The sequence below is a fragment of the Pongo abelii genome, chromosome 15 (assembly GCF_028885655.2).
Source record: "Pongo abelii isolate AG06213 chromosome 15, NHGRI_mPonAbe1-v2.0_pri, whole genome shotgun sequence".
Taxonomy (NCBI): domain Eukaryota; kingdom Metazoa; phylum Chordata; class Mammalia; order Primates; family Hominidae; genus Pongo; species Pongo abelii.
The window spans coordinates 71,964,272-71,982,690 of record NC_072000.2 but is presented as its reverse complement, the minus strand read 5'-3'; the positions used below and the strand labels follow the sequence as shown (position 1 = coordinate 71,982,690).

At 45.2% G+C, this 18,419-nt stretch overlaps 1 protein-coding gene across 2 annotated transcripts in view; it reads left to right on the top strand.

Moving 5' to 3' along the window:
- ZFYVE26 (zinc finger FYVE-type containing 26) overlaps window positions 1–18,419 on the top strand; it is a 73,614-nt gene that overhangs the window by 51,482 nt on the left and 3,713 nt on the right. For both annotated transcript variants that reach the window (XM_009249178.4, XM_024231901.3), the window contains exons 30-41: window positions 167–198; window positions 874–1,010; window positions 2,270–2,490; window positions 5,894–6,041; window positions 6,295–6,504; window positions 7,128–7,346; window positions 12,495–12,692; window positions 13,389–13,588; window positions 14,435–14,576; window positions 14,873–14,932; window positions 16,131–16,313; window positions 17,559–17,603. In XM_009249178.4, the coding sequence (XP_009247453.3) occupies window positions 167–198; window positions 874–1,010; window positions 2,270–2,490; window positions 5,894–6,041; window positions 6,295–6,504; window positions 7,128–7,346; window positions 12,495–12,692; window positions 13,389–13,588; window positions 14,435–14,576; window positions 14,873–14,932; window positions 16,131–16,313; window positions 17,559–17,603 (1,795 nt within the window). The remainder of the gene's footprint in view (window positions 1–166; window positions 199–873; window positions 1,011–2,269; window positions 2,491–5,893; window positions 6,042–6,294; window positions 6,505–7,127; window positions 7,347–12,494; window positions 12,693–13,388; window positions 13,589–14,434; window positions 14,577–14,872; window positions 14,933–16,130; window positions 16,314–17,558; window positions 17,604–18,419) is intronic.

The window sequence follows — 18,419 nt, the reverse complement described above, 5'->3', positions numbered from 1 at the left end:
AAATGGGCAGTTAGTATTGATGGGGGACTCTTTCATTCAAAAATTCTACCCTCAAAGAGCCCTCCATTGTACCAGGGAGACACCGTAAGTTGATGCTGTCTACTAAGCTCAAAACAAAGAAGTGACTCAGGCATTTATTTAATAATTTTTCTTTCTCTGTTTTCAGTGTACCAGAGGAGCCTTCAGGAAAACCAGAAGGTAAGGCCAAATCTCGTTCTCTGTGACTCTTCATTTGTGTACTTACGTTGACTCTATCTTCAGCATATCAGCTGTGACTGATATACTTGTCCAACTTATGCACTCCATCCAACTTGTTTGCCAAAGCAAATTCTTGGCATTTGTATCAGCCTGTTTCCTCTGAAGTTCATCATATTAACCTATTACACTGGCCCATTAGCTTACAGCGTTGAGAAGGCCAGCAACCAAATAATTTGGTTCTTAACTTTTAGTAGGTGATTTTATTTTAGTTTTTCTTAAGTTTCCCTTTAGCATCCTACCTTCCCATGCTCCCTCCTTACCCCTAGGTAATCCCTGTTAATAGTTTGGCCTGTATCTGTCCACAACAGGTTAGTTTTTAGAGTATCCAGTGGCTCAGCCATCTATTTGAGAAACATGCCCCTTTTAAGGTTTCTTGTGTGAAGCAAGAAGGTTACGTGACAAATACTGTAACACTCACCCCAGGTCTACGCCTGGAGAAGACGGTTTGAGGTGCTTAGTGGGGTGTCCTAAAGCAAACAAAAAGAACCAACGAGAAAGAAAGGGGCCCTGAGATAGCAGGCAAGTGTCTACCTGCAACTCATGCCAGCTTACTGGACTGGGTTAGACTGAACTGGCAGCCAGTGAATGACACATGAATGGCATTTCTCTTCTCAGCTCTAGACAGCTCCAAGAGTGAAAGCCCTCCATACTCATTTGTGGTGAGAGTCCCCAAAGCAGATGAGGTGGAATGGATTTTGGATCTCAAAGAGGAGGAAAATGAGCTGGTGCGGAGTGAATTTTACTATGAGCAGGTAATAGCAATAAAATGCAGTGGTCACTTAAGTTTCTTTATGATGTGTAGCAGTATGACGAGAAATACAGAGGTAGGTGAACACACCTGGCCTTTACTTGTTTATAGTGCAATAATATGGGAGCTAAACCAGTAAATCCATTAAGGCAGAAAATAATGAACATCTTGGGAATTGTACAAGGGGAGACCAGGAAAGGCTTCCTGGAAGAGGCAGCATTTAAGATGAGCTTTGGAAGAATGGTAGGAGTGTGACAAGCAGAAAGCTCGGGGTTGTGAGGAAAGTGGGGATGGGGAAGGACAAAGAATACAAAATTAAAACATCCGAGCAAAGACACCATGTCCAAAATTGCCAGGCATGAATGGAGAAGTGGAAGCTGTTTAATTTGAAGGGAACATAGAGTCAATAGGGTTAATAGAGAGCTGATAAAAGGTAAGCTTGAAAAGGATTATTTATATATAGGGCCTTGCATTCTGTAGTAAGGACTATCTACTTGATAGGTATCAAGGGCCTATGAAAGGTTTCCAAGTGTGCTTTAGGAATATTAATTTAGCAGCAGTGTGTCCATGGCTTAAAGCAGAAACTCCTCTAGGTGGTCAGACAAGTGAGCTGACCATTGTTGTCCAAGTCAGCAATAAGGACTTGCACTAGTGGACCAGAGAAAGGAGGGGACCTATGGACATTGTCAAGAAGTAGGTAACAAGGCTGGGCGCAGTGGTGCCCACCTGTAATCCCAGCACTCTGAGAGTCTGAGGTGGGTGAATCACTTGAGCCCAGGAGTTTGAGACCAGCCTGGGCAACATGGTGAAATCCCCATCTCTACAAAAAAAAAAAATACAAAAATTAGCCGGGCATGGTGGCACAAAGCTGTGGTCCCCACTACTCGGGAGGCTGAGGTGGAAGGATTGCTTGAGCCTGGGAGGCAGAGGTTGCAGTGAGCTGAGATCGCACCACTGCACTCCAGCCTGGGCAACAGAGTGAGACCCTGTTTCAAAAAAATAAAGAAGTAGGTAAGAAGTGGACACAGTGCCCTTCTTCCCAGTAAAATGACATAACTTAAAAGCCAGAGTTTTGGCAGTGCTACTTAGAACATCTGAAATTTGTTTAGTTCCACTTCTGCTTTCTTGTGGAATCTGGTTCCTTCTTCCAGGGTCTTTCAGCCTTTTGAAAGGGGAAGGATAATTTCTGCCACCCAGCTGCCTTTGGAGAATGTTCTGGCCCCTGGACTCACCGTGTGTTCTCCCTTCTTCCACCCCGGCCAGGCCCCCAGCGCCTCCTTGTGCATTGCCATCCTGAATCTGCACCGGGACAGCATTGCCTGTGGTCACCAGCTGATTGAGCACTGCTGCAGGCTCTCCAAGGGCCTCACCAACCCAGAGGTGGATGCCGGGCTGCTCACAGACATCATGAAGCAGCTGCTGTTCAGCGCCAAGATGATGTTCGTCAAAGCCGGCCAGAGCCAAGACTTGGCTCTTTGTGACAGGTAGAGGGCAATGGGTCTCTATTCTTTTACATAGGAGCAGTTTCTAGCCAGCTTCTTTTTCTGACCCCACTATGATTTTTTTATCTCACCATCCTCTCTGACAAGACATGCTGAAAGATTTTTCATCTCTGTAATGTTGATGAAACAGTGTTGCCAGATCTCAAGTGTTCTTCTCCATCCTACCTGACACCCTGTGTCCTTTTCTTTTTCAGAGCAGATCCTCAAAGCAGAGTTTACTCTAGCTATACCAGTCAGAAAGAGAGTAAAGACTTTCATTAGTTGATTTGTCATTAAAGTCAATGTAGGGAAGCACCCTTAGTCTCTGTGGGACTTTCTGGCTTTTAAAGAAAATGTGTCCTCCTTGAATGTCCAGTGATTAGCCTTGAACAAAACTCTACTCCAATCCTGACCAAATTCAAACTGTGACTTCAGTGAGTTCTGGATAATAGATTTTAAAAAGCACTCTGGGAATTGGTCTATTCCTGTGTCCCAGGTAGGAACCGGGGTCATAAAGTAGAAGTGTGTATGGAAGAGGTATGATTAGACCTCCCTCAGGTTCCTGTACAACCGGTTTTGACTCCATCCATTAACCTGACAGTGACTCCTAATTCCCTGCTTATCCACTCAGATGCGTGACTCAGATTGTGTGTTCCCAGCACTCAGTCCTAACCAGATTTGGGAGAAGGGAGCATAATTTTCTTTGCAGTATCATTGCCTCCCTCAGACATTTGCTTGGAATACTTGCCTACAAACTCAGCAGCCAGCATGGAGCACAGCAAATCCCAGCTTCACGACTTCCTAGCTCTGTTAACCCCTCTAGGCCTCAGTCTCCTCCTCTATAAAATGGGGTGGCAATACTGATCTCATGGGGCTGTTACGAGGATAAAATGAGATCATCCATGTAAATGGTGAAGAACTAAGCCTGGTATATACTGTGTATTCCGAAAATGTTAGTAATTTTTATTATTGTTAATAACAAAAACTAGAAGGTTGAGAAAAGCAGGAGGAGGTGAAACAAAGTAGAAGGAAGTGAAAAGGAACTAATCTGATTCCTTTATATCAAGAGCTAATAGATTCTACATAATTTTTCAAGTTGATAAATGAAGAAACAGATATGTGTTAAATTTTTGAAATAACCATGAAAAGAATAAAAAATCTACCTAATTATGAGAAAAGGACAGGAGGAGGAAAAAAAAGATGGAAAACAAAGGAAACATGAAAAAAGACTTAAGGCAAAAGTGAAAATATATTCAAATGTATCTCAAATATCAGTAATGTAAATGAAAAAAGGAAAAGATATTTAGATTGGGGGGAAAACAAACTTCACATCAAGTCCTGTATTTCCTTTAAAATGTAATACAGATGAAGGAAATATCCATTTTTAGGCTCAGGGCAGCAGAAAGTAAGGAAGTCCTCACTTTACTAGGATTCTCACCCACCCCAAGGTGTCTTGCGCGTCTTTGACAGTTTACAGCAATGGTTTCTATTTAAACAATCTTTTCTCTGATCCTGCATTCAGACACTCCCACTCTAAGAATCTTTCCCTTTGCACCAGTTTGTTGATGGGAGTGGATTCATTGCTCACGTGTTGCCATGCAAATCACTTACAAACTCTTGGTTTTCAGAGTATTTTTCTAATGTTTTTAACTCATACCCCCTTCTGATAGACAAACAAATAAATAAATATAGGCTTAAAAACAAAACTCAGCTGGGTGCAGTGGCTCTTGTCTGTAATTGCAGCTACTCAGGAGGCTGACGGAAGAGGATCCCGAGGCCAGGAGTTCGAGACCAGCCTGGGCAATGTAGTGAGACCCTGTCTCTAAAAACATAAAAATAAACTCACCACCTACTACAAATGTTTTCATTTCCCAAATATGCAAAAAAAAATGAGTGCCGATACTCTTATACACTATACTTTCCTCTCCCCCATCCCTACATTGTTAAGAATCACTGACGTACAGAATCCCTCTCTAGTTAATTAGTGGATAAGTCAGGATCCACAGAGGTTTTTGCTGCAGTTATGAGACGAGATTCAGGAACCTTGAATGTAGGCTTGTCTCAGCAGCACTAGACAGTATAATCCAGCCCTCTGGGCTTTCTATCCTTATAAGGTTTTTACAAGCATCAGGTGAGATCACAGAAGGCAGCCCTACTAGGCTATAATGAGGGCCCATCCTTAACCCAGGGTGAGGATGTCAAGTCTAGAATAAGAGTGAAGGACCAGGATGCCTCCACCCAGCAGCATCTCCAGGGAATGGTAGTGATGTGGCCTGTGCACTGACCAGGAGTACAGGCCATTGATACTGAATCTGTGCTCTCTCACTCATGAAGGAGGGTTCAAAAGGACCAAAAAGCAGATGGGTCACTTGTAAGCCCCCAACACACAGTGTAAAGGCCTTGCCTCAAATACTCCTGAGCATCCCCACTCCAAACATTAATATCTAACATTCATTGAGTGCCAGAAAAGTTCCAGACATTATCCTAAGCTCATTTACTTGGGTTATTTCATTTTATCCTTAAAACTCCACTGTCACGTCATGCATTACTTAACGACAGGAGTATGTACTGAGAAATGCATTGTCAGGTGATTTCGTCATTGTGCAAACACCATGGAGTGCACTTGCACAAACCCAGAGGGTATAGCCTTCTACCCACCTAGGTTATGACCTATTGTTCCTAGGCTACAAACCTGTACAATATGTTACTGTACTGAATACTGTAGGCAATTGTAACACTATGGTATTTGTGTATCTAAATATAGAAAAAGTATAGTAAAAATATGATATTATGATCCTATGTGGCCACCATTGTATATGCAGTTCATTGCTAACTGAAACGTCATTATGTGGCACATGACTGTATATCCATTTTACGGATGAGTAAATTAAGGCAGAGAAAGGTTAACTAACTTGCCCCAGGTCATAGAGCTACTAAGTAATAGAGCCAGAATTCAGTGTGACTCCAGGGCTTTCACTCATGGCATCTATGCTATGCAACTCTCAATTCTCATGATCACTTTCACATTGAAAATGGAGTAGGCCTGTAATCCCAGCACTTTGGGAGGCCGAGGTGGGCAGATCACCTGATGTCAGGAGTTCGAGAGCAGCCTGGCCAACATGGTGAAACCCTGTCTCTGTTAAAAAAATATAAAAACTAGCTGGGCGAGGTGCCAGGCGCCTGTAATCCCAGATACTGGAAAGGCTGAGACAGAAGAATGGTTTGAACCCAGGAGGTGGTGGTTGCAGTGAGCCAAGATTGGACCACTGCACTCCAGCCTGGGTGACAGAGCGAGACTCTGTTTCAAAACAAACAGAAAAAAGAAAATGGAATAGGAAACCTTTAAGCGGCTACTCTTAGTAAGACTCTGGGGAGCCTCATGGCCTTGCCCTTTTCCTCCTTGTAGCTACATCAGCAAGGTAGACGTGCTGAATATTTTAGTTGCTGCTGCCTATCGCCACGTGCCATCTTTGGATCAGATCTTGCAGCCAGCTGCGGTAACCAGGCTAAGGAACCAGCTTTTGGAAGCCGAGTACTACCAACTGGGCGTTGAGGTGAGACAAAGACAAAGCTTACTTCCACCCCACTGTAGCAAGTTGCTTTTGCTTAGCCTTGCAAACAGGTATTGCTGTCTCTCAGTTGTCCTGCCCATGGGGTAGAATCGGGAGCATGACTAGTTTGCCAGCAGAGAAGTAATGGCAGATAGTGGGGATGAGGTGGTTGGCAACTTGGGAATAGAATAGGTCTTTGGGACATTTAGGCCTGGATGTAGCTACCACTCACTAAAAGGGGCAATTTTTCTCCCAGGTCTCCACAAAGACTGGGCTTGATACCACCGGGGCATGGCATGCTTGGGGCATGGCCTGCCTCAAAGCCGGGAACCTCACTGCTGCACGGGAGAAGTTTAGTCGCTGTCTGAAGCCCCCGTTTGACCTCAATCAGCTGAATCATGGCTCAAGGCTGGTGCAGGATGTGGTCGAGTACCTAGAGTCCACAGTGAGGCCCCTTGTATCCTTGGTAAGAGCAAAGCAGGAAGAGTGCCTGGCTCAGGGAGGGAGGCCCAGGAATAGCAATCACCTGGGAAAAGAATCAGTGGAAATTCAGCTAACAGTGTCAGTCCTGGCTCAGCATCGACCAGGTTAAAATTTTTTTTTCCATCACATATAGTTAGATAAGTAACCATACATGGTTAGATAAGTAATAGATGCAATTTTTTTTTAAAAAAAAGGAAACAATTTTTAAAAAGATAAAAATGACATATGACATATAATCCCATACATACACAGACTGATTAGTGTTAAGATTCTGGTGAATTTTCTATGTTACGTTATTTAATGAAACAGGGGTTGTACCATATCATAATATATAGAATTGTGTATCCTGCCTGTTCTACCTTTGACACTGTGAAAAATTGTGAACATTTTTCCACATTGTTAAATATTCTTTCTTTCTTTATTTTTATTTTTTTATTATACTTTAAGTTCTAGGGTACATGTGCACAACGTGCAGGTTTGTTACATATGTATACATGTGCCATGTTGGTGTGCACATTGTTAAATATTCTTTGCAAGCAATATTTTCAGTGTCTGCTGAGAACTTTTTGAGTTTCATTTTTCTCTCTCCCTCTCCTGTGCTGTCAGCAAGATGACGATTACTTTGCCACCCTGAGGGAACTGGAAGCTACCCTTCGGACGCAGAGCCTTTCTCTGGCAGTGATTCCTGAAGGGAAAATCATGAACAACACCTACTACCAGGAATGCCTCTTCTACCTGCACAACTATAGCACCAACCTGGCCATCATCAGCTTCTATGTGAGGCACAGCTGCCTGCGGGAAGCTCTTCTGCACCTTCTCAACAAGGTGAGACATGGACACAGCTCAAAAAGGCAGTGCCTGCCTTACTCCTGTGGCTTGGACCACTCAGCCTTAAGGGGGACAATAACCCCCTGACACTTAACCCTGTGTTGAGCTATGGGGCCATCTCTAGCAGAGTCAGGTCAAAACAGAGGACTCTGCACAACTGTTATTCAGTGAGTGTGAAAAGTCTTAGCCTAGGTCCCAAATCACTGCCCTCACCAGCAAAGGCACGTTTCATTCCTTCTCCCACAACATGCAGCAGAATCGGATAGTGGTTAAGAGCATGGTCTCTGGAATGAGATGCTCAGTGTGAGTCTTGTGTGGCCTTGGGCATATTGCTTACAGTCTGCTTCCACACGCCTCCCTACCTGGCCTGGGATGGTGTCCAGCTTCTGACCCAGCTGCTGGTCCATTCAGAGTTGTTACTACAAGGGCCAGGAAGCACCCATGGCGCCAATCCTATAGTTGAACCCCAAATAGATGATGAAAGGAGAGTATGCTCTTCTTTTTTTCTTCTCCCATCCTCTGCCCCCCTCCCACTGGAAGCAAAGGCACCACTGAAGAACATTATATCTTTGGAGCCCTTGATAAGCAATCAGGACTTCATTTTACCGTGACCCATTTTGTTTGTTTTTGTTTTTTCGAGATGGGGACTCACTATGTTGCCCAGGCTAGAAGGCAGTGGCACGATCACAGCTCACTGCACCCTTGACCTCCTAGGCTCAAGAAATCCTCCAACCTCATCCTACTGAGTAGCTGGGACTACAGGCACATGCACTGCACCCAGCTACCTTCCTTTTTTTATCTGAATGTTCCATAATAACTTTTGGAGAAATTGGCTGAGATGTACCAAATTTTGTAGGAAATTGAAGGAGCTCAAAGCAGACTTTAATTTCACTCTGCCACCCTAATTCAAAACAGCAGCCAATGCAAATGTACAGATAGACATATTTTCTAAGATTGATCCAAGTGAAATCAGCAGTTCACAAAGTTATTATGACTATACCCCTACAGGACAGTGAAAGGGGGTGTTTTTACCAGTGCTTAGCTACTGACTATTCTTAGCTACTAACCAGGTCTTAAGAACAACGTAGAAGTCATGTTATATGGAGTTGAGTTGCCAACTTTTTTCCTTTTCCTCAGTTTCCAGACGAGTTTAGCAGTAAAGATGCTTTTCCCAGGCACAAATTGAGAATGGAAATCACCTAGTTCCGTTCCCTCTGACAGCTGTAATCCAGAGAGCTAAGCTGCTTACTTCCTTAGCTTGGTATAAGCTGACGACAGCAGTGCCCTTGCTTTATATTTGTCAGAGCTAGGAAATAAGCCTTCTTTTTTTCTGCTGTAATCATAATTACCCTTGAACTGAAATATCTTACATTTATTCTCAAGCAGGTAGGGAGAGGAGAAAAGACATTGTGAAAATTACACCTGAATGCCTGGAGCATGGAAGACATTCTGTCCCTAGCCTTTTCCCTGTGTATTTTGTCCCTTTGCCCACTCTGCCCAAAGACTGAGCTTTCTGAAACATAAATAGACTCATGTTATTCCCCTCCCTAAAAGGCCTTCAGAGGATCTCCATGGCCACAGGAAGAACTCCAGATTCCTTAGCATGCTACAGAACTCACCAGGATCAGGCCTCCTTATTTCTCTAATTTATTTTCACCACAAATCCTATCTGTACCTTACATTCCAGACTCATTAAATTACTTAAATTTTCCTGATTTACCACGCACTGTCTTTTTTTTTTTTTTTTTGAGCCACAGTCTTGCTCTGTTGCCAGGCTGGAGTGTGGTGGCGAGATCTCAGCTCACTACAACCTCCGCTTCCCAGGTTCAAACGATTCTTCTGCCTCAGACTCCCAAGTAGCTGGGATTACAGGCGCATGCTACCAGCCTGGCTAATTTTTGTATTTTTAGTAGAGACGGGGTTTCACCATGTTGGCCAGGATGGTCTCGATCTCTTGACCTTGTGATCTGTCTGCCTGGGCTTCCAAAGTGCTGGGATTATAAGCGTGAGCCACCGCGCCTGGCCACCATGCACTGTCTTATGTCCACGAGTCTTTATGTGCTATTTCCTCTACCTAGAGTGCCCCCTGCCTCTCCGTGTTTTCCTTTTTTTTTTTTTTTTTTTTGAGACAGAGTCTGGCTCTGTCGCCCAGGCTGGAGTGCAGTGGCACAATCTTGGCTCACTGCAAGCTCCGCCTCCTGGGTTCACGCCCTTCTCCTGCCTCAGCCTCCCGAGTAGCTGGGACTACAAGTGCCCACCACCATACCTGGCTAATTTTTTTTATTTTTTTTAGTAGAGACAGGGTTTCACCATGTTAGCCAGGATGGTCTCGATCTCCTGACCTCGTGATCTGCCCGCCTTGGCCTCCCAAAGTGCTGGGATTAGAGGCATAAGCCACCGTGCCCAGCCTGTTTTCTTAAAAAATTCATTTGTCGGAAGTAGTGGCTCACACCTATAATCCCAGCACATTGGGAGGCTGAGGCGGGTGGATCACTAGGTCAGGAGTTCAAGACCAGCCTGACCAAGATGGTGAAACCTTGTCTTTACTAAAAACTACAAAAATTAGCTGGGTGGGGTGGCAGGTGCCTGTAATCCCAGCTACTCGGGAGGCTGAGGCAGGAGAATTGCTTGAACCTGGGTGGCAGAGGTTGCAGTGAGCCAAGATTGCGCCACTGCACTCCAGCCTGGGCGACAGAGTAAGACTCCGTCTCAAAATAAATAAATAAATAAATAAAATTCTATTTATCCTTTTAGTATCCTTTCAGGCCCTCTCTGTTGAGCATTCACAGAACACTCAAGCAGCATTAGCCACCATTGCCCCTGGTACTGCATTTATCCTACTGGATTGCAACTGTTTGTTTACAATTGAGTCTTTCCATCTGGACCAAGAAGGCCCATATTTTACTTATCTGTATATTCAGGCACCTGACCTAGTACCAATTATGAATGAGTGAGTGGATAGATGAATGGATGGCATGGAAGTTCTTGAGGGGCTGCCCTTCTGAGGTGTTCTATCTCTCCTAGAGAGCTAATGCCCCTGCTTCTTAAAATGTGGCCTACAACTTTTAGATTAGGTCTGGTTTTCTCTGTTAGGAACAACCTGAATCAGGAAAGAAGCCCCTAACCCTCACCCACTATGAATGTTCTCAAAGCCCAGATCCATTCTGCTTCCAAACAGCTTGTGCCCAGTGCCACTATGCTAGCATGGTATACCACTGTGACTTTATAGTCATCCTTGACTCTCCGTTAATTACTCCTAACCTCAAGTCTAATGCCAAGATGATTATTAAATAGCCAAGGACTATTCTGGGCACTAAGGATACAGTAGTAAAAAAACAGACAAAAGGCTGGGCACAGTGGCTCATGCCTATAATCCCAACACTCTGGGAGGCTGAGGCGGGTGGATCACTTGAGGTCAGGAATTTGAGCCAGCCTGGCCAACATGATGAAACCCTGTCTCTACTAAAAATACAAAAACTAGCTGGGCATGGTGGCACGAGCCTGTATTCCCAGCTACTCAGGAGGCTGAGGCAGGAGAATCGCTTGAACCCAGGAGGCGGAGGTTGCAGTGAGCTGAGATTGCACCACTGCACTCCAGCCTGGGTTACAGAGTGAGATTCTGTCTTAAAAAAAGAAAGAAAGAAAGAAAGACAAAAATATCTGCCCCCATAGTAGGAAGAGAGATAGTAAACATGAGAAATAAAGTAGATATTGTAGATGATGAATAAGAAGAAGAAAAATAAAACAGGGAGGAGGAAGGGGTGGCTTGTATAATTTTAGACTGGGTGCCCAGGGAAGGTGACATCTGAGTAAAGCGCCAAAGAACACAAGGAGTGAATCATGCAGATTTATAGGGAAGGCAGAGGGTGTGATGAGGGCAAAGGCCAGGGTGGCTAGAGCAGAGTCTGCTGGGCCAGGGTACTATCAGATAAGGTCAGAAAGGTCACAGGCCAAATCACGCAGGACCTTGTGGACATTGTGAGGGATGAGAAGGGAAACCCCTGGGAGACTGTGAGCAGAGGAGTAACGTGATCTGGCTTCAGTTTCAACAGTCACTTGGGCTCATTTGTGGGCGTTAGACTGACAAGAGGTAAGAATGGAAGCTGATAGACCAGGGAGGAGTCTGTTGCAATAATCCAGACAAACGATGATGTTGGGATCCAGTGTGGTCCAGGGGAGGTGGTGGGAAGTGGCCAGATTCTGTGTGCTGTAATGGTGATGGTGGAGCCAATAGGATTTGCTGATGGAGTTGATGAAGGAGTGTGAGGGAAAAGATGACTAAGGTTTCTGACCTGTACAACTAAAAGAATGGAGACACAGACTGAGAAAGGGAAGACTGTGGAAAGAGCAGGTTTCAAGAAACAAGCAGGAATGTAGTTGTAGATGTATTCAGTTAGATCTCCAAGTGGATATGTTGAGTGGACAATTGGATATAAGTTGGATGTACAGTTCTGGAGTTCAGGAGGAATGAACAATCTGGAGATGGGGATTTAGGCATCATCAGCAAATCAACAGTATATTAAACAATGAGCCTGGATGAAATCACCAAGAGAGTGAGTATAAATAGAAAAGAGTGTAGGTTCCTCCTAAGCCCTGGGGAGATTGGGAGGGATCAGCTAAGAAAATTGAGAAGAAGCAGCCAGAGACATAGACAGAAAATCTGGAGAGGATAGTGTGCTGGAGGCCAACTGAGGAGAGTTTTTTCTCAATTATTTTAAAAAGGCTTTTCAAGGAGGAAGAAGCCATCTCTGTCAAAAGCTGCTGATTGATCAGATAGAAAATGAGGATCAAGAATTAACTGTTAGATTTAGAGTTTAGTGGTCACTGGTGACCTAAGGGCAGTTTCAATGGGAGTTTTGAGTACAGAGCTAGATTAGAGTGGGTTCAAGAGAAAAATCACAGGAGAGAATTGGACACAGTGAGGGTAGATAACCCTGTCTAGGGGCTTCTCTGTAAAAGGAAGGAGAGAAGTGAAGCAGTCGCTAGAGTGAGATTCTCAAAGGTATCTGTGATACATAAAAGATTAAGAAGCACTGCATTGGGAGGATGCTGAAGGTCCATCAATAGAAGGAAATTCAGAGTGGATCCCAGACAGTGCCAGAACCAGGCTCAAGACTTCTGACTTCTCGCCCTGCCCTGCTCCAGGAGAGTCCTCCAGAAGTTTTTATAGAAGGCATTTTCCAGCCAAGTTATAAAAGTGGGAAGCTACACACTTTGGAGAACTTGCTAGAATCCATTGATCCAACCTTGGAGAGCTGGGGAAAGTACTTGATTGCTGCCTGCCAACATTTACAGAAGAAGAACTACTACCACATTCTGTATGAGCTGCAGCAGTTTATGAAGGTAATGTCAGCCCCTTCCTGCCTTCTACCTCTGTTAATGGTGCCCCACCCTGCAGGAAAGGCAGTACACGATGAGGGAATGAGGCTGTCATTGGTCCCTGGCCTTGCTATTTGGCTGACCCTAGAGCAAATCCATGTTGCTCTCCAGCATTGTTAAATAATATTAGGATTTCCATCCTGAGTTTGGGGGCAGACTTTAATCCTGTCAATAACTGCATTCTTCAGAAAGCAAGAAATGGACAGGTAAAAAAAAGAAATGAATGGTAGTTTCAAGATAAGCATGAGGCATGAATGTAGAATTCATAAGGAATGATGGAAAAGTTAGTGTTTTTAGAGAAAATATGTGAAGGGAGAAGGAACACGTTCCTCCCAATCTGCCTGGGGATTGTCACTACTAAATTGAATTATTTAATGCCAAAGTACAGGTAAAGCCAATTTGAGTGGAGAATCAGAAATATCTTCTTTTAGCATCTCTTTGGTGGTGGAATAATGTCCTACCCAAGATCTCCACCAGTCAGTGCACTTCAGGATCTCTTGGACCTTGGGGTGACGGGCTCAAAATAGCAGTTCAGCTGGTGGTGGGAGTGGGTGCTGGAAACGAGTTCTCATAGGCAGAAATCAGATGAGAATTCTCATCACACCCCACCCTCCAAAACCCTGATCTACTTTGACCTGAACATTTATTTTCCTCTTCTAGGACCAAGTTCGGGCCGCCATGACCTGTATTCGGTTCTTCAGTCACAAAGCAAAGTCATATACAGAACTGGGAGAGAAGCTCTCATGGCTACTTAAGGCCAAGGACCACCTGAAGATCTACCTCCAAGAAACATCCCGCAGCTCTGGAAGGAAGAAAACCACATTCTTCAGAAAGAAGATGACTGCAGCTGATGTGTCAAGGTAGCTGGAGGTTCAGGGGACCATTGGTGTGGGGCAGAAAGGGTGGGAGCAGTTGTCTGTTGGTGATGAAGCTACCCTTGTCCATTCCCCGAATCCTGAAAAAAAATCTAAAGGGAATCGTCCCTGGATGACAGTGTCTAGTACAAGCCTGGAAAGCCTACAGAGGAGCTGGCAGGGGGAGTGGGACTGGAAGGAGGATTAGCATCACAGGCTACAATCAGACTACACTCCATACTCCTTACAGTAGGCAAAAAGGCTCCTGCATGTTCTGGCCCCTGCTGATGTCACCATCTTTATCTCCTGCTACTCTCTTCTTGCTAAGCATCGATCCCTGGCCTCCTCAGGGCTCCTCAACACACCAAGTCCTTAATTCCTCTCAGCTTTTATACTTGCCAGTCCCTCTACATAGAACACAACATCTGGAGTAAATGCTCTACCACTACCATTTATTGCCTCCAGAGGCTTAATTGCTAACTATTCTATGTGTTTTGTTTACTATTCATTTCTCTTCTAGCCTATAAACTCTGAGGGCAGGGCTCATCTCTCTTGACCTCTGTGATTGTACCTGGCACATAGGTGCTCAATAAATGCTTATCGATTAAATGACTGGACCCTATCTGGTTCCACAGTGCACCGTAATATTGTGAGTCTGTGCAGGACACGAGATCACCATTTTTTTGGTCTTGTCATAACTGCTTACAAGGTATTTGAGGTCTCTTTTCCCACTGCATCATTTGTTTTCTCTTTTTCATTGCCGTATTATTCGACTTCTCAGTCTCCTGGCCTCAGTCACCTCACTCCTGGGGCCCCTCATGAGGCTGGACTGTGCATATTCTGTCACCACAGGCACATGAACACACTTCAGCTGCAGATGGAAGTGACCAGGTTCTTGCATCGGTGTGAAAGTGCTGGGACCTCTCAAATCACCACTTTGCCTCTGCCAACCCTGTTTGGAAATAACCACATGAAAATGGATGTTGCCTGCAAGGTACATGCAGCGTTTCAGACCTCTGGCAGACTATTGTCATCTTTTAGAACACTTATCATAATTGCAGTTGTCTAGTGATCATTTCAGTTGTTTGATGGTTGCCTCCCCACTGGAATATAAGCCACCGAAGACTGGTGATCAGGTCCATTTTGATCATTCTTGTATCCCTAGTGCCTGGCACTTAGCAGGGTCTCAACAAATATTTGTTGAATAATTGAATAGAGGCCTTCGTTCTTGGTCAAGAGGATTCTGTAGTAATTGTCATGTTTTTAAGCATGATTCCCTTTCCTTTTCAGGTCATGCTGGGAGGGAAAAATGTAGAAGATGGTTTTGGAATTGCTTTCCGTGTTCTGCAGGTATGACTTGGATCATTCAAATCATACTGAGGGCAATCAGCACCTGACCACAGTTCCGGGAGAGATTATTCTTTAGGAAATTCTTATCCCAAGAAAAGTAGATTTACATGCACATTAGGGATGAAATCAAGGAGGTGACTGTTATAGAACTGGGTCAAATTCAGGACTCTAGGCCACTTCGCCAGAAGCCAAGTAACCCATGACAAATTCATCAAAAGCTACCAAATAAATACCAGGAGCCAGGTCTCAGACAGTTCCCCATGGCTGTTTCCCTGAGAAACACTGCTGGTTCTCACAGGGAGCATGGCTGGAGGGGTGGCCAGGGGCTTTCCACTGGCCACAAGGGCTGTTCCCCATCCTTGGTCTGTACAGGAGCTGGCTGGAGGAATATGTTTCCTATTGCTTGTGATAAAAGGACACAGGTGGGGCTGTGGCACTGGAGCAGGGGCTGGAGCAGGGCACTGAGACCATGAAGGGCAGAGTCTCTACAGACCTGCCCACCACCACACAGCTCCATGCAGATACCCCAGGAGCTGAGAGCAGGCAGCTTAGGGCAGGCAGGGTATTTATGCATTGTGCGTGTGTCAGTGATCAGTGGCTTCATACATGATTAGTCAGGTGTTTTTCTTCCCATCTATTTTCGGTGTTGGACAGAGCTCACCACACACAGATACCCTGGTAGGCAGGCAGAGGGGCAGCTCCACCCAGGCTCTGTGGCATAAAGGTTCTCCTAAACCAGGTTTAAGGTGTTTATCTGGCAGTTTTCAGCAAATGAGTCTTTCAGTGAATGGGCCTGTTTCTGAACACTAAGTCATCTGCCTCTTAACAGAGCACCAGGTGTCCAGGGCAGCAAATACCAGCCCCCAATGCCGATTTCTCAAGAAAAAGCAGACTTATTAGAAAATGAACTAGTCTTCGGATTTTGATAAGAATATTTTCAGTGAGTGCCACCGCAGCAAGTGAAATGTACCATTTTAGATACTACAGCTGCAGTTTTTGTGGATGCCTCCTAAAGGTCTACCTAACTCCAAAGAGGAATTGACGCTTGCTTTTTGTTTGGTATATTTATGTTTTCTACTGTGACCACAATCAATATGGCTTATCTATACCAAGCATAGCGAGAGCTTTTAAATGCTGCCTCCCTCCCCACTGTTAACGTTTCCTGCTCCTAAGCCCATCGTCTTGTGTTCTGTTCTAGGACTTCCAGCTGGATGCTGCCATGACCTACTGCAGAGCTGCCCGCCAGTTGGTGGAGAAAGAGAAGTACAGTGAGATCCAGCAACTGCTCAAATGTGTCAGTGAGTCAGGCGTGGCAGCCAAAAGTGACGGGGACACCATCCTCCTCAACTGCCTGGAAGCGTTCAAGAGAATTCCACCCCAGGTACACTCCCTCCCGTACCTCTTGGCTCCTCCATCAATTTCAGTGTCTTCACATCCCCATCTTTATTCTGTTTCCTATAATGTGCCTGAAACTCTACAAGATCCTTTTATCATTCTGAACCCCTCTGCAATAATGGCCTCACCACAACTGACCCTTCCCTGTAAAGAAAATTTATGGAGATGATGTCTATACCCAGAGTGGACCTCAGCATCCCATTGTGTAAATTTGTTTGCACCTGGATGTGTCTATGGAGTTGAGCTTCTTCCTGCAATTCTAGAGGAGGTCAGGGTGGGCCAGCAGATGAACTTTGAGCCTATTACCTGCGGAATTGTCCTCCCATGGTGGGTTTTTGGAGTGAACAGAGCCACATCCATTTGTGAAGGCCGAGGACAGGCCTCTTGGGAACTGTTCCTTCTCCCTAAATTCTGAAGCTTAGTGTTATGGTTAAATTTTCTTTCTTGGTTTTTTTTTTTTTTTTTTTTTTTTGAGACAGAGTCTCACTTTGTCGCCCAGGCTGGAGTATCTCGCTGCAAGCTCTGCCTCCTGGGTTCACGCCATTCTCCTGCCTCAGCCTCCTGAGTAGCTGGGACTACAGGCACCCACCATCATGCCCGGCTAATTTTTTGTATTTTTAGTAGAGATGGGTTTCACCATGTTAGCCAGGATGGTCTCCGTCTCCTGACCTCATGATCTGCCCGCCTCGGCCTCCCAAAGTGCTGGGATTACAGGCGTGAGCCACCGCACCCGGCCTTCTTTCTTGTTCTTAAAGCAGGAGTTGAGTTTAAAAAGAAGAGTCAGCCGGATGTGGTGGCACATGTCTGTAATCCCAGCTGTTCTAGAGGCTGAGGCGGGAGGATCACTTGAGCCCAGGAGTTCTGGACTATAGTGTATTATGCCGATACATACTTAGTGTTAGAACTTAGTGCCTGCACTTAGTTCATGATCAATTTGGTGACCTCCCAGGAGCAGGGGACCACCAGGTTGCCTAAGGAAGGGTGAACTGGCCCAGATTGGAAATGAAGCAGGTTAAAATTCCTGTGCTATCAACAGTGGGATCATGCCTGTGAGAAGCCACTGCACTCCAGCATGGGCAACATAGTGAGACCCCATGTCTTTGAGAAAAAAAAAGTCAGGCAGACATTTTCATTCTGAAGTCAGAATGGTTGGGCTGAGGCTGGGTTGGGCCCTGGCTCCCAGACTGCGGGACTCTTCTCCCTCTCACAGTGCTCTTTCTGTTCTGCACAGGAGCTGGAGGGCCTGATCCAGGCAATACACAATGATGACAACAAGGTGAGCGGAATTGTCTCCAAACCCTGGTGATGCCAATGAATAGTGTCTCAGGCTTGCCTTGTCACCTTTATCCCTCGCTCCCCACAATAGCTCCATACAACCCGTATCTCAGCTTCTTTACTATCAGAGGTGGAGCTGAGGCTTGGATAGGGGTGTAGAAAGGAAGGAATAGATGAGGAGCAGGTGAACATGGACTGCATGAGTCTTTGCCTTCCCAAGTCTTTATCCCCAAGACAAACATGTCCTAGGCTGCTCTTGAATCTCTATTTTATACTGGTGTCTTCTCTCAGAAAGCCCTAGGAAATCCCTCACCTCACCTCCATCTTTGGGTGGACTGATGGATTGAGGTTCCCAGAGTAAGCAGGTATCTCTTTATCCTAGAGGGAAAAAGGTACAGTAAGAAAAAAAACCCACCCCACACTTTGACCAACAATGTCCACCAATGTCTGGGTCTCCAGAATGAACCTCTCCTCAGGGGCCAAAGAACTCATCCCTGTTTGGGAAATTGGTGAACCTTTGCTTCCCGTTGCCTTTGGGAGGAGTGCCAGTCAGAATAAAAATCTTCCCAGATGCCCCCATTTGTGGCTGACCCCTGGATTGATCCTTCTGCCATCTGCAGGAAGGGCCCCAGGCCAGGAGGGGCATGAGAAAGCCAGTGGCAGAAAAATTATCTGACAGCTGAGTCCTCTGTGACGAAAACTGATGTCAGGCAAAGAGCTTCTTACACGCTCCCCATGACAGTATTGCTAATCCGGGACTGAACTTAATGGGCATTTTTCAGTCTCCAGGGTTAAGGAGAACAAGTTCTAAACATTT